The 14,266-nt window shown below is 40.7% G+C and overlaps 1 protein-coding gene across 1 annotated transcript in view; it reads right to left on the bottom strand.

Moving 5' to 3' along the window:
• Positions 1–5,030: 5,030 nt before the first annotated feature.
• The window catches only part of CPB1 (carboxypeptidase B1), a gene marked incomplete at its 3' end in the record, with an annotated part of 34,688 nt that continues 25,452 nt past the window's right edge, over positions 5,031–14,266 (bottom strand). Inside the window, exons 10-11 of the mRNA XM_084231471.1 lie at positions 6,505–6,589; positions 5,031–5,218 (exon numbers count right to left, since the gene is read on the bottom strand). Of these exons, the coding sequence (XP_084087597.1) occupies positions 5,031–5,218; positions 6,505–6,589 (273 nt within the window). The remainder of the gene's footprint in view (positions 5,219–6,504; positions 6,590–14,266) is intronic.

The raw sequence follows: 14,266 nt of genomic DNA, 5'->3' as shown, positions 1-14,266 counted from the left end.
TAGCAAAACTAGTAAGTTTCCAAGGCGAGGGTTTGAATACAGTTCTGAAATACTACCCTTCCACTATTTTTGAATAGCATGGTGGAAGAAATCAGTTTAAATTTTCACTTGGAATCTGAATTGAATTTAGGTCCTAGAGTCTTGGTGTGTAGTCCCTAATCACATAAATCATGTTTTTGAAGCTACACTGTGAATTATTAAATTAAGAGCATTTAAACCACAAAATATTTTGAAATACTAAAAATTCCCTAATCTGGAAAACGTCAATGTGTTCACTGTCCAGTATCTTAGCCACACTTGCTCTGTAACTTTTTGTCAAAAGGTGAACATTATAGAAAGAACTAAAGCACCCACATTCCCACTCTTCACCCCTTTCTCCCCTGTAACATCAGAGGCTGCTTTTACATCTAAAGCAGCTTAAGGGTTCTCCAAAAATCAGGTATCCTCTGATTTTTGAAAGTTTGTAATATATCTCTTTGATTTTATGAAACACCTTAATTAGTACCTATTTTTTTTAGACAAAAGGAATATAAAAAGACTTTTCACTTTTATTACAAAAGGCCAAAATTGCAAATGACTTTTAGTGTGGTTTTGTAGCGTCTGTGCCAGAGACAGTAGAGAGCATGAGTGGCACTTCCCCAGAAGATACTCCACAGACTTTGCTTTTGTCATATCATTCCTGCTTGTGCTATATGTTCGTGTTATTGTAGTCTTGTGTTACTTAGTATGACATGGGAGGTTAGTTTGGGTGTCTTGGAACACTCAAAAGGCTTTTCATATACATTTATGGTAATTGCTTCTATGCTTTGTGCCATTGTGGCTTACAAAAGGTTTCATAGGAACACTCTACTTTTGGGTACTGAGGAAAATCTATAATGTGGTTGCGCAAATGTTCATCCATTGGCTGCTGTCTTCAGGGTCTGGATGACGTTGGTGCCCAAAAATCCTTTTTGAAAACTGAATTAATGAAAGTACACCATTTTAAACAGTCTCTGGGTGTGTTTTTGATTTTGAACACAACTCAGTTAATTATAGATTATTTGGAGAAGACAACACTTTTTTATCCAGAATTATAGGTTACCTTAAAGAGCGAGTGAATTTATCTAATTAGATAATTAATTGAGTTTTCTTTAAAAAAACAAAACAAAACAACAACTCCCTCTTCACATTAACAAATGAAGAGATGGTCACATATGAACTTTCTGAATCATGGTTATATATTTTTCCTATCAAAATGATGTTATTTAGGAGATGTGTACATTATTATGTGTACAACATCATCTACAGCATCTCCATCTGCTAAGTGTGCACTATTCATTCATCCAAGAGGACCTCTTGCCCCAGTGCTGCAGGTAAGAAAGAGGAGTTTCACAAGTGCCCTCATGTTCTTGAAGTTGGTCAAGCTCATCAGCACCAGAAATCCCAAAGTAAATGCTTGGGATTGCTTAAAGGGTACGTTAAACAGGAGTACAGATGGAAAGGGAGAGTTTGACTTTGAATTAGCTAGACTACGTCACTGTGGTTTCCAAACATTAACCCCTGTACTTTGAGCAGGCCATTTAGTCATCTGGTCTTGGTTTCCTCATCTGTGAAATGGGCATGCAAAAACAACTCTCACTGGTGACTTAGGAATGTGTAAGACTGGATGAATAGCAGGCACTCAAAAACATGACTGGGTCCTCTAGATAGCTGATAATATATTCAGTTTCAATAAATAGCCTTACTGGGCCTCCCCGGTGGTGCAGCGGTTGAGCGCTGGGTTGCAAAGCTGCCTGCAGCCTCTGCAGCGCCGGTTCAATCCCCGGCTGCTCCCCGGCCACCGGAGGAGGGTCCCGCATGGCGCACAGACCTCTCCTGCCGCCCGCTGCTCCCCTAAGCAGTGTACTTCAGTCCTTTTGCCTGCTCTGCTCCCCGCTCTGGCTCTGGTGAATTCTCTCACCCTCCCGTGCTTCTGACTATACCCAGTGCTTGTATAAATAAATAAATAAATCTTTAAAAAAAAAAGTAGGGCCTCCCCGGTGGCGCAGCGGTTGAGCGCTGGGTTGCGAAGCTGCCCGCGGCCTCTGCGACGCCGGTTCGATCCCCAGCTGCTCCCCGGCCACCAGAGGAGGGTCCCACATGGTGCGCAGACCTCTCCTGCCGCCCGCTGCTCCCCTCAGCAGTGTGCTTCAGTCCTTCTGCCTGCTCTGCTCCCCGCTCTGGCTCTGGTGAATTCTCTCGCCCTCCCGCGCTTCTGACTGTACCCAGTGCATGTATGAACAAAACAAAAGAAACAAACAAACAAACAAATAAATAAATAAGCATGCCTCTATTAAAAAAAAATTAAAAAAAAAGTAACAAAAAAAATAGCCTTACAATTGGCCACTGTCAGTATGCTGAATAGATCAGGTAACTGCAAGTATCAAAATAAAAAGCAAAAATGGTTCAGGAAATGGGATACATGGGATTATGAATGAGAATGTTTGCATATTTGTCTTCCTATTCCTTATTCACCTTTTAAAAATCATTGGAATTTTAGAAAACATCATATATTTATAATTTATATTATATTTTATTTTTTTAAGATTTATTTATTTATGCATACAAGAGCTGGGGTACAGGCCAGAGATGCAGGGGGTGAGAGGATTCACCAGAGACAGAGTGGGGTATGGAACAGGCAGACTGACTAAAATACACTGCTGAGGGGAGCAGCGGGCAAGACAGGAGAGGTCTGCCTTGCCATGTGGGTTGCTCCCTGGCCGGCAGGGAATCGAACTCATGCTGCAGAGTCTGCGGATTGCTTCGTAATACGGTGCTTTACCTCTTGCGCCACCAGGGAGGCCCCTATAATTTATATTTTAAATTATTAATTTAGGAACTTTGGAAGATTTTTTTTGGTTTATTCACATGACTTCTGAACTTAGGGCTACAGGGTCCCTTAGAGGTTGAGGTTACTAGGAGTGTCCTGTAAAACTATCAATGAGTTGAATTGCAGCCTTCAACAAGATAACATCACTCAGCTATCTCTGGTGGAACTGGCCCTCAACTTTACAAAACTGATATATATTAAATAGAAAGAGAAAATTGTCTCTGCTTATTAAATGATGTGTTACTAAATTGTTTTGAGGATGATTACTGGACAAATTGTTGCAGCTGCGCTGCTACCATCTAGTGGTCAATTAATGAAATTAGTCATTGTTTGGCATGACAACTTTGAAATCATCGTAACTTTGAAGGACACTGTTTTTGAATAGAACACTGTTATAGGTATTTCAATATATTATTCTAGATATGAAATCCAATTTTCCTTGAATCCATGCAGGAAATAATGGGTTAATATTTTCTTCTCTGACCTTAGAATAAAAGATGTCCCTGAATTATAAAACAAATATGTGTTATTGTTCTTTAAAATTTGAACTTTGTACAATACTCTCCAACATCAGCACATTCAGTTCTAATTCTGGAAAACCTTAGGTCATGTGTGATGTCCAAGTCACAGAGTATTTTTTGCTTTATTTACTTTAGACACAACAGTGCTAGCAAGGTACCCTCTTGCTTCACTTTCAGTCTGCTTTCAAAACCTTACCCTGTCTAGTGTTTAAGAAACACCACTGATCAGGTTCTTACAATCTAATGTCTTCAGTGGCTTCCTGTTGGACAATGTTCCAAATCCTTTCCGCGATCCATAAGTACTGCCTGATATGGCCCTGCTTCCTTGCTCAGTGCCTACACATGTCCCTCTTGGCGCTCCACCTTCTCTGGATTTTTTTCCTTACAGTCATGGGCCTAGAAGCAGTACTATGTTGGCCCAGCTAAGTGTGACTAATTTTTCAGTTTTCAGCTGTTTTTGAGAGAGAGTACTCTCTCCCACTTCAGGTGGGTACATCTTTATATGTTCTTTTTATGTAGTCTGCCTGAAATGGGGCCCAAAACCCAGGCCTTCAAAGGTTAATCTATACAGCTTGCCTAAGTCTCAGGCCACTACCAACCCTCTGGCCATACATTAACCTATCTCTTTGTTTGTAGATCAAAGAATGCACAGCTGTGAGATAAGGATTAATTTGTTCTTCGGGAAACCAGAAAACCATTGCACAGATGACGTAACACAGTCCCCTCAGTCTTTGGTTGCAGATCCCTTGAGTCTGCAAATCTGCAATAAATGCCAATGAACATCGACCCTCTAGCCCCTGCAACCGTAAACAACACTAACTTTAACTTCCCTGTTTTTCTGCACATAAGCCTTCCTGTAAAAAGCCTATAACCCCACAACTGGGGTGGTGAACTTGAGGATTGCCTCCCACCATCCTGGTTGGTGCTGTTCAGATATTATATTCTATCTTTGCATCAGACACTTAACAATCAGTGTTTACTTTTCTGCTCTGTGCTGTCACATGAACCAGCTGTCACCGACAGCATGCCTAGCATTTGTTTTCTTCATGTAAATTAAAATACCGATTATTAAATAATTGGTTAAGTGATAATTATTTGTGATAATTATTTCTGTCTTCCCAAATGGCCTATGTAGCCACTGAGGGCAGAAGTGCTCTCTTTCCTTGCCATTGTTCTATTCTCCATTGCCTGGCACAATGCTTGGCACCTGGTAGGCAGCTCACAAAACAACATGAATGAGCAGATATGAAAGTTCAGCCAAGACGGCACCTTTTTACCTATACCACCCTTTACAATGCTAAATTTCCCCTTCTATTTCTTCCTCCTCCCAAGACCCTTCCCCCACGTTAAAACCTGTGCATTCCACCAGCATTGGTAACATCCCAAGGACTTTAATTCCATCTGAATGACCCATCTCATTTAAGAGTGACTTGCCAAGTCATTTGCTCACATCTTTTCCCATGAAGAAATAGACAGTCTGTCACATTTTTCAATTATAACGATTTACTTTTATTATAATCAATATTAAAAGACCCACATATAATTAATAGACCCAGAAGCTCAAAAGAAAGATTAGGTTTTGGAAAACCTCCAGGTAAACATAGTAAGAATTCAGGACAGAAAATAAACAAAGAGTGAAATAAGGATCTCTGCTTTCTCCACTAGTACAGATGTTCTGAGACGTACTGGGCGATGTGCTTGATAGCCAGCATGGTCTCCTCACAGGTGGCCTGGATCTGGGATTCGGGAAGGGTAAAGCCATATCTGCCTTTGTCTCGGAGTTCAAAGGTGAAGGAATATTTGATGCCTTGGTCATAAGCCCAATCATCAGAGCCCCCAGCAGCAGGATCTGAAATTTGTAAACAACAGAAAAAAACCTTCAAATTCAGGAAGGAGATTTAAAACAATTCCAGCTTCCTTTTACTATTATAAATGTTTTGCTCTGCAAAATATTATAGGTAGGACAATTCTCCAGTAAAATCGATCACAAAAGGTATGGAGCTGTTTTAAAAAATGAGTCCAAATCGTACTTCTAAACTTACTTTGCTGGGGTACAGGCCAGAGATGCGGGGAGGTGAGAGGATTCACCAGAGACAGAGTGGGGAACAGAACAGGCAGACTGACTGAAATACACTGCTGAGGGGGGAAACTGGTGAGTCAGGAGAGGTCTGCTGCGCCATGTGGGTTGCTCCCTGGCCGGCTGGGATCGAACTCGTGCTGCAGAGGCTGCGGATCGCTTCATAGTGCGGTGCTTAACCCCTTGTGCCACCAGGGAGGCCCACACCAGTGTAATCTAAATTCTGCAGCACGCAAGGCTGTGGGGTCTCATCCTAACCCACGCTCCCTCAGTGAGTCTCTAGCCATTTGCTCCCCACATACTGCGTGAGTGGTGAGAGGGAAAGATGCCTGCCTCTGGTCTGCCTCTGGAAGTGGCTGGAGGATGAAGTAGACCTCCCACATGCAGTCTCTTGAGCTGGGAACATACTCCCTCTTATATTTTCCACCGGCTAATGCTTTTCCACGTAAAGCTTCTGTGTCATCATCCTGGCACTGCAAGCTGGCTCGGTTGGTCCTTGCGTGTTTTCTTCCCTTTTGTGGCCTTCAGTCACAGCACTTACCACCCTCATACAATCGACTTTCACTTTTCCTTCTCCCTGAATGTGGATTCTTGGAAGATTTGTGCTGGTCCCTCCTTCCCTTTCTCCTTCCCCTTGCTTTCTTTCCATCCTTCCTTTTTCCCTTGGCACCCACTAAGGGTCTGGCACATAGAAGATGCTCAATGGATGTCTTCAGAGAACAATTTTTCTCCCATGAGTTGAAAGGGATACCATTTTCTTTTTAATAGTAAATGGAGGGCTTCCCCTGGTGGCGCAGCGGTTGAGCGCTGGGTTGCGAGGCTGCCCGCAGCCTCTGCAGCACCAGTTCCATCCCGGCCACCAGCGAGGGTCCCACAAAAAAAAAAAAGAAAAAAGTAAATGGATGACATATTTATATATATATATATATATATATATATATAATTACTACGAGGCAAAAGCCACAGACTTTAAATGATCAGAAAGGAAAGGCTTTGGGAACCATTTGTTGATTTTTTAGGCTCTCATATTCTTTGTACATCGAGAAGCCAAGACTCACAGATAGTTGTAGCTCCTGGGCCGTATGTGTACTTGGTGCCATGTAGCGTGGCAAGTTCATTCACAGTGGCTTTAGCCAGCGCATTCTGTAAGAGACCCAACAGTGAGTGAATAAGTAAACTGTGCATGCGCGCGCGCGCGCGCGCGCACACACACACACACACACACACACGTACATTATTTTTAAGAGATTGAAAATGTACATGGCACAATTTGGGTTAGTGTTTTATACTTGTTCAATAGCCATTCCAATTTTTCCAGCTACTTTAGTTATATGACCCAAGTGTCTCTTTTGAAAGGATGCCTTCCCTAACGCTCTCCCCAAGCACTCACCCTGAGCTTGCCTTTGTCACACACGAGAGTATCATGTTGTGTCAGCAACAGTTTCTGGCCTCTGAGAGAGCTCAGTGAATTTTCCACCTTTTAACTCGGTGACTCAGGACCTAGCTCAGGACTTGCCACTTAATGGTTGTTCAGGAACTACTTGTTGAAATAATGAGGATGATTAACACTTTTCCTACTTGATTATTTGACATCTATGTCTTATATTCGTTTTAAAATCATTGTTGCAGTAAAGTCTGGGTCTTAGCAGTAAGTCTTGTTTTAGAGGCCGAAGACAATTTTTATTTCATTTTCTTTGATATTTACATACAAGTTAGTAATTTTTTAATGGAATTTTTAGTCTTATTAAATATATTTTAAAAAATCTTAGTTCAGGTTAGAGAAATGAAACTATAGTGATATGTAATAGTCCCAGATATCACATTTGTTGACATAGCAGAATGTCACTGTATATTAAGAATTAGGTTATATTGAATCGAATTTTATCTCTGGAGCTATTTTATCTCTGGAGATGGTAAGAGAAAAGCAGGTGGCAAGAAGAACTTCATAGTTATGCAATGAAGTTGTCCATTACTGCTAAACAAACAAAAATCAAATACATGCAAAATAACTCCTCCTCTCCAAACAAAACAAAAACTAACTGGAAACATGACAGGTTATAAAGCCAAGACTGAATCATGAGAGATTATGTGAGTTTCTGAGCAGGCGCTTAAAAGACTGCATAGTTAATACTGTGCTCGGTGCTGGCACAGCCCTTCTTAGGAACTCATTCTAAGGATGACTGCTAGTTTCAGCTTGGATGATCTTTAGATTAAAAAATTTTAAAAAGTAGTGGGTATTAACTTCTGTGCACCCTTTTTTCTTAGAAACTGCATCACCCTTCCATAAGACCCATTGAACTTCAACCCCCTGTACTCAGTTCCTCAAGGAGAAGGCTCTGTCCCCAACGCCTCCTTGCACCATGACCTCCGCCATGTCCACTGCTACTCTGCCTATTTGAACGGATCACTTGGAAAGTAAGATCTGATGCAGCTGCATGGAAAATAAAGATTAAAAAAAAACTGTTCACTATGGAGAATTAGCCATAATTCCCTCTGGCTACAAAACTAGCTATATTTCTTGCTTTGGCATCATGATTATGTTTTGTACATAAACCTGGTAAACTGTGAGGTCAGTGATGAGATCAGAATAATCCTTTTTTTCCTTACAAAGTAGCAACTTCCCTTAGTTAGTAGAAATAAGATTCATATATGTTCTGGGGCTCTAAAGTCCAGCACTGTGACTATAGTCAGTGATATATTGTAAAAAGTTGTTATGAGAATAGAGCTTTAATTTCACTGCAACAGCAACAAAAACAAAATGGTAAGTATGTGAGAAAGAGAATTTGTTAACTAATTTATTGTGGTAACATTTCATAATATATACACATACATATCAAAATATCAAATTGTGTACCTTAAATTTATACAATGTTATAATTATATCTCAAAACTGAAAAAAGAAATGATTCTTCAGAATTAGTTCCAAATGTGAAAAATTATTAAGACTAGAAGAGTTATTAAAACTAGAGAAGGTCATTGTCATTATTTATTGAACTCCTAAATGTTAATTGCCTTCAAGTTTTTCAATATATTTATTGGTGTAATGTAATATATTTGAGTTATCATTCAAAACCAAAGGGGCTACTCGTGATCTGTTATCTCTTTTGACTCATCAACTTATCAAATTAATCATAACTACCATTAGGACAAAACGACAATATTCAGTGTGCCTTTTTCCCAACTCATACTCTGGGGCTGTGAAGTGATATAGAAATGCTTTTTAAGCCTTCATAGGCCTCATTTAAGCCTTCATAGGCCTCATTTGCTGTCTGTGATGCTGAAGCAATATTGAAGATTGACATCAGCTGTCATTTTGTTCTTGTTACTGGTGCGCACTCAAGGAACATTTGGTCTGTGCCTCGGCCTCAGCTCCCCTCATCCTCATTGCTCCTCATCTGATAGCTCTTTCATCACTCACCTTCTGAGTGTTCCTTCATTGCACACCTTCAGTGGCTCTCTCACTTCGTGTTGAAGTCCAATCTTCTCTTTTGGCACAGTTTTTGTGAACCAGTCCCTTCTCCTCCCTCATACTGCAACCCTTGCTATGTAGTCCCGTGTTCCTTCTGGTGAGGCTTCCCTGAACTACCTCCTTGTACACCATTCCCTGCCTCTCCATACTTGCACAACTCAAGTATCCTTACTTGGTTGGAATCCTCTTCTCCTTCACATAGAGAATTGCTATTGTTCTTCCAGATTCAGTTTTAGTATCACCTTTTCAAAGTTTCCTCTCACTCTCTTGGGGAGAACTGAGCCTCCTCCTTTGTGAGAGCTTACACACCTCCAGAGTCCTATGACTGTGCCACTATCAACTGCTTTTGTAGTTCACTCTTATTTTAACCCAGACATTAGACCTGTATATTTTTTCTCCACCCTTTTACATAGGGCCCATTGCTGAATGAAATCAGAATAATCTTTAAACATCAGAGGAGAGTTTTCTGCAAGAAGAAATTCTTGCCTATTCATTTGGTACCCTCAGTAGATTACCTGGCACTTAGCATGCACTTGGTTGATTGCGTCTTATTACTAAGACTTCTGGGCATTACCTATCTGGATGGAGGTGCAGAGTTCTGAGCTCTGCCAAGGCTGAGCCGTAACCCACCTGAGTGGAGGTTGTGGGTGCTTGTGGGGTGGTGGCAGAATGTAGTTATGGTTGATAAGATGCCTCATTTAAACATTGCAGTGCACTTGGCTTATTTTCATTAATTAAAAAAATTAACTTCTGCGGACCTTTTCTTTCGGTCTCTCCAAGACCAAGAAACAGAGTCAGAATAGACATTAATCAACCAAATATCACAGCTTAAATTCCAATTTTCTTAGCAAAAATCCCCATAATCAGTGTGGAACTTTCCTTTTGAGGAGTTCAAATACTTTCACCAGTGCTATTCATTTATCTTTCCAATGTTATCTGTGCACATTGCATAGACATGGAATTTTCTAGCAGAATGGAACTCCCTGAGGGAAAACACACCCCACAGGAATGCTCCATTTGAGCTAGGTGACTGACTCTGGGAAGGAGGAGTACAGAGAGAGGTAATTCCTACATTTGCTGAAAATTTAGAGTGGTAACTCACTTCCCTTCTGTGTTTCTGTAAAAAAGGGACTAGCACAACTGACAAAAAACCTTCAGAAGCAAAAACACATAGAGCATGGTCCATACCTTGAAATTCCAATTAATGACACTTTCTACACTGGGGGGCTTCCTTACGTCCTTGCCCAGTGGTTCCAAAATTAGAACAAATATTTACATAAAACTTTAGACTTTACAAAGAACTCTTGATGAGAGCTAGATATTTTTATCCCCATTTTACAGATAAAAGAATTGAAACTTAGAGAGGACAAGAGAACTTGCCCAAGTCCAAAGAACCCTAAGTGGCTGACTTGAGCTAGGTTCTTCTTGCTTTAAATCCTGTGCTCTTTTTCACTTCTCATGGCCTTCAAATACATCAAAAGAGGGGTTGCTGAAGCTGGCTTTACCGATTGTAAAGAATAGAAGGAAGCTACATATAAAAAGCTTTAAGAGAAATTTTGCTTTCAGTCAAGGCCAAACAGCACCAGCTTTTAATAATCCTCAGAGATGAGCTTCCCACAACAATTTATGCATGTTCTCTTTTCTCACCTGTTTTCTCAAAAAGAGGCCTTGGACATAGAGCAAAAGGCAAAGAGAATCTAAAATATTACATCTAGCTCAAAGCCCAGAGACAAAGGACCAGACACTCCCAGTGGGCTCTGCTGAGTAGGGCAGTCTCTGTTCTCCTAATCCACACATGTCCCTTACGCCTTGTCCTGCCTTCCTCTAATCTTAGGGCTTTGCAGCCAGAGCTTGTGCCTGTTTACCCTCCTCTTTTTTTTTCTCAGAAACATGTTAGTTTTTTTTTTTTTTTTCAAATCCAAAGTCTTGTGTAATATCCCTCCAGGTTCTGAGCTCCTGGTTGTTGGTGTGATGAATAAGGTGAGGGTGCTCTTTTCCACTGACCTGTCTTCTTGGAAACATGTGCTCAGGGCCCCCCATTCTCAAGAACACTCATAGTCCTCATTAGCACCTCCACGTGCACAGCCAAGGTCCTGACAAGAGGCTGTCTCTTTAAATCATCCACTCTTCTATTATTACAGTTCAAGAAGAGGAAAGTTCAAACTGATTTCAGGGTATAAAACGACTCAAAGGAAATCTTCTTCCGAACTTGTTTCTAACTTAAGTTTCGAGTTTAACCATCCCTATGGGTGAATACATGTGATAATGGAAGCATCAAAATGATCTTTAACTGCAGTTTCCTTCCTCTGTCCTGTGATAATGGGTAATTTACACCAAGGGACCAATGAAAAATTTAACTTTTATAACTCTGGTGCAAAAGGAGAAGTCCTTAAGCCCTATATAAGCAGGCTCTGAGGAGAAAGCCTTTGGGATTTGAAAAAACTAACATGTTTCTGAGAAAAAGGAGGAGGGTAAGCAGGTACAGGCTCTGGCAGCAAAACCCTAAGATTAGAGAAAGCAGGGCATAAGGGGACATGCTTGCATTAGGAGAGCAAAGACTGCCCTGCTCAGCAGAGCCCACTGGGATTGTGGGAATGCTTTCACTGATATAAACCAAATTTTTTCTTTGGCTGATGTGCATACATATTTGTAAACTCTTTACAATTCAAAGAAAATATGAAGCATGAGTCAGCTGAAGTTGTAAAGTCCAGAGATGTGTGTGTGTGTGTGTGTGTGACTGTAGGAAGTAGTGCATCTTTCAAATAAATATTAAAAAATAAATGCTATATAATGGCAGATGCAGTGTCTGGCACTTAAGATAGACCATTGTAAGAGAAACCATTTGGGAAGAGAGTGTAAGAGCCTGTGAAAACCAGGGAATTTGACCAAGAATGGGACTCTGTTCTTATCTTTGTCTGAAGCAGGGTTCTTCAGCCTCAGCACTCTTTATATGTTGGGCTGGATTATTCTTTGTTGAGGGTGGGAACTGTCCTGTGTATTTTGGGCTGTTTACCAGAATGGGCTGTTTATTCCATGCTACTCCCAGAATTAGGTCAACCAAAAAATGTCTCTTCATTACCAAATGTTCCCTAGCAGTGGGGAAAGAGAAAACATTAGTTTAAAGAAAGTCAGATAAACAAGACTGTGGTAAATAAAAGTGTCAGAGAAAAAAATTAAACAGGAATATTCTGGTTTTAAAGGTGCTTTGAAGGTCATAAGACAGAACAGTTGTCTCCTAAATACTACTGCTAAGTCAACCTGCTAGAATACCACTTTGGCAGTAGGGCTGCCAGATCCAGCAGCTCAAATTTCAGATAAACCATGAATACTTCTTCAGTAAAAGTCTGCCCCATGCAATATTTGGAAACTACTTACTCTAAAATTATTTGTTATTTATCTGAAATTCAAACTAGTCCTGTAGTGACCAGACTGCAAGCCCCAGGGCCTTCTATCACACAGAATTCATCCAGACATTCAAGTCTCCTATAATCTGGTTTCCTTACCCTACTGTTCCAAAACAAGACAACACAAAACAGACTGACTCCTTTCTAATAACCTCCTCAACTCTGTTTTTCAATTCACACAAAAACCTGTTGACTTTTCTATGCCTAAAGTGAAAGCTTCCTTATTCGGCCATTCAAATCCTACCTGTATTTTGAGATTCAAAATAAATCGTATGTCTTCTCTATAACCTGCCTTGAATAGCTCTGTCAGGCATTGCCATTTTGCTGCCCTAAATTCCTATGTGTACCGACTTGGAAACTTCCAGTTCTGTACTTGTGTGGTGTCTGACTCTGAGGCTTATCATTTGAATAAGATCTTAAGTTCTCAAAGGCAGGAACTGTGTGTATTCAGAGGACTTACTAGGTGCTCAGTGAAATCTCTGGTGATTACCTCATGAGCCACCTTGTGACCAAGCTCTAGGAGAAATTTAACGGCCAAGAAGTCATTTGCAATGGCAAGTTGCAATTGGTTTCTTTAATCAAGGAAACTCTGTAGCTGTCATTTAAAAATATTTAAACTTTTAAGATTAGAAATTCTGAAAATATTTCTGAAGTGGATCTTTTGTGTGCTTTAAAGTCTGTCTGTTTTAGCAGCTGCTATTCTGGCTGACAGGAGACCATGGCCTTGTTACTGGTCATTGGGAAGGAAGAGGGGAGCATGTGCCATCTGTCACTGGGCGTGTGCATGACTTTGCATCCGTTTACTTCCTAATCACAATATTTCTTATCTCTGATTCTTATGTCTGTTTCTAATCATGATTTTACTATATACTCACACACCTGGCTGGAACAGTGAACTTTTATCTTGGTGGTTCATTAAAACCCCCTTTAAGTGGTAATGCAGTGCTAATGGACTGGGCAGTATTAGACTTTAGAAATGCATTTCTATCTTTCAGTTAAGTTTAATGAATTTTCAGAAAGATTGCCATCTTTTTTCTGGTTATTGCCATCTTTCCCCTGGTTAATGAACATATACCCATGAAAGCATGGGCCAGAATCATGAAGACTAGACCCTATGAATTCGGCATGTGAGCTGACCAGTGCAAATCAGTAGCAGTGTCCAAGGACAGACAAAATAAAGATATGATTTCTGGTATGAAGGACTTTATCTGATGAATGTTCTTCTGCAAAGCTATATGGAGTGCGAACATAGAACATGGCCACACCGGTGTGTGTGTTTGTGCGTAAGTGTAGAATATGCTGCAGAACTCAGTAGCTGTAAGTCCAAGACTGTCTCCAGTACTGCTGTTGGCCTAGCCAAGCCTTCACTATCTCAGCTGGACAGTGAGAAATTATAACCAGAGAATGTCCAAGTTTTCTAGCTATGTGGTTCCCCAGTTCTAATTCAGAAATATGGTGCAAACTGCCCTGAATCAGCCTATTTTTATAGTGATCATAAGCTGTCTCTCTGTTCAGTTGAAGGAGTGGGTCAAGATACTTAGTTGAAGGGCTTCTCTGGTGGCACAAGGGGTTAAGAGTCAACCTATGAAGCTATCTGCAACTACTGCAGCACAAGTTCCATCCCCAGCCAGGGAGCTACCCACATGGCATAGCAGACCTCTCCTGTCTTGCCCGCTGCTCCCCTCGGCAGTATAATTCAGTGGATCTGCCTATTCTGCTCCCCACTCTGCCTCTGGTGGATCCTCTGATTTTGCCCCCGCCACACACCTCTGACCTGTACCCCAGTTCTTGAATGCATAAATAAATAAATCTTAAAAAAAGACACTTAGTTGAAACAATATTATTTTGCTTTTGAATTTAGAAGGGTTTTTGAACTTAGAAATGATATTGTTATAACAGCACTATGTAGGCCTCTTTGGGAAAAGGTGGACCGAAGTTAGGGAGCTT

This window comes from Talpa europaea (genome assembly GCF_964194135.1).
Source record: "Talpa europaea genome assembly, chromosome: 4".
NCBI classification, from domain to species: Eukaryota; Metazoa; Chordata; class Mammalia; order Eulipotyphla; family Talpidae; genus Talpa; species Talpa europaea.
Note: the sequence above shows the minus strand (reverse complement) of the source record. Positions and strands in the feature narration are given on the sequence as shown.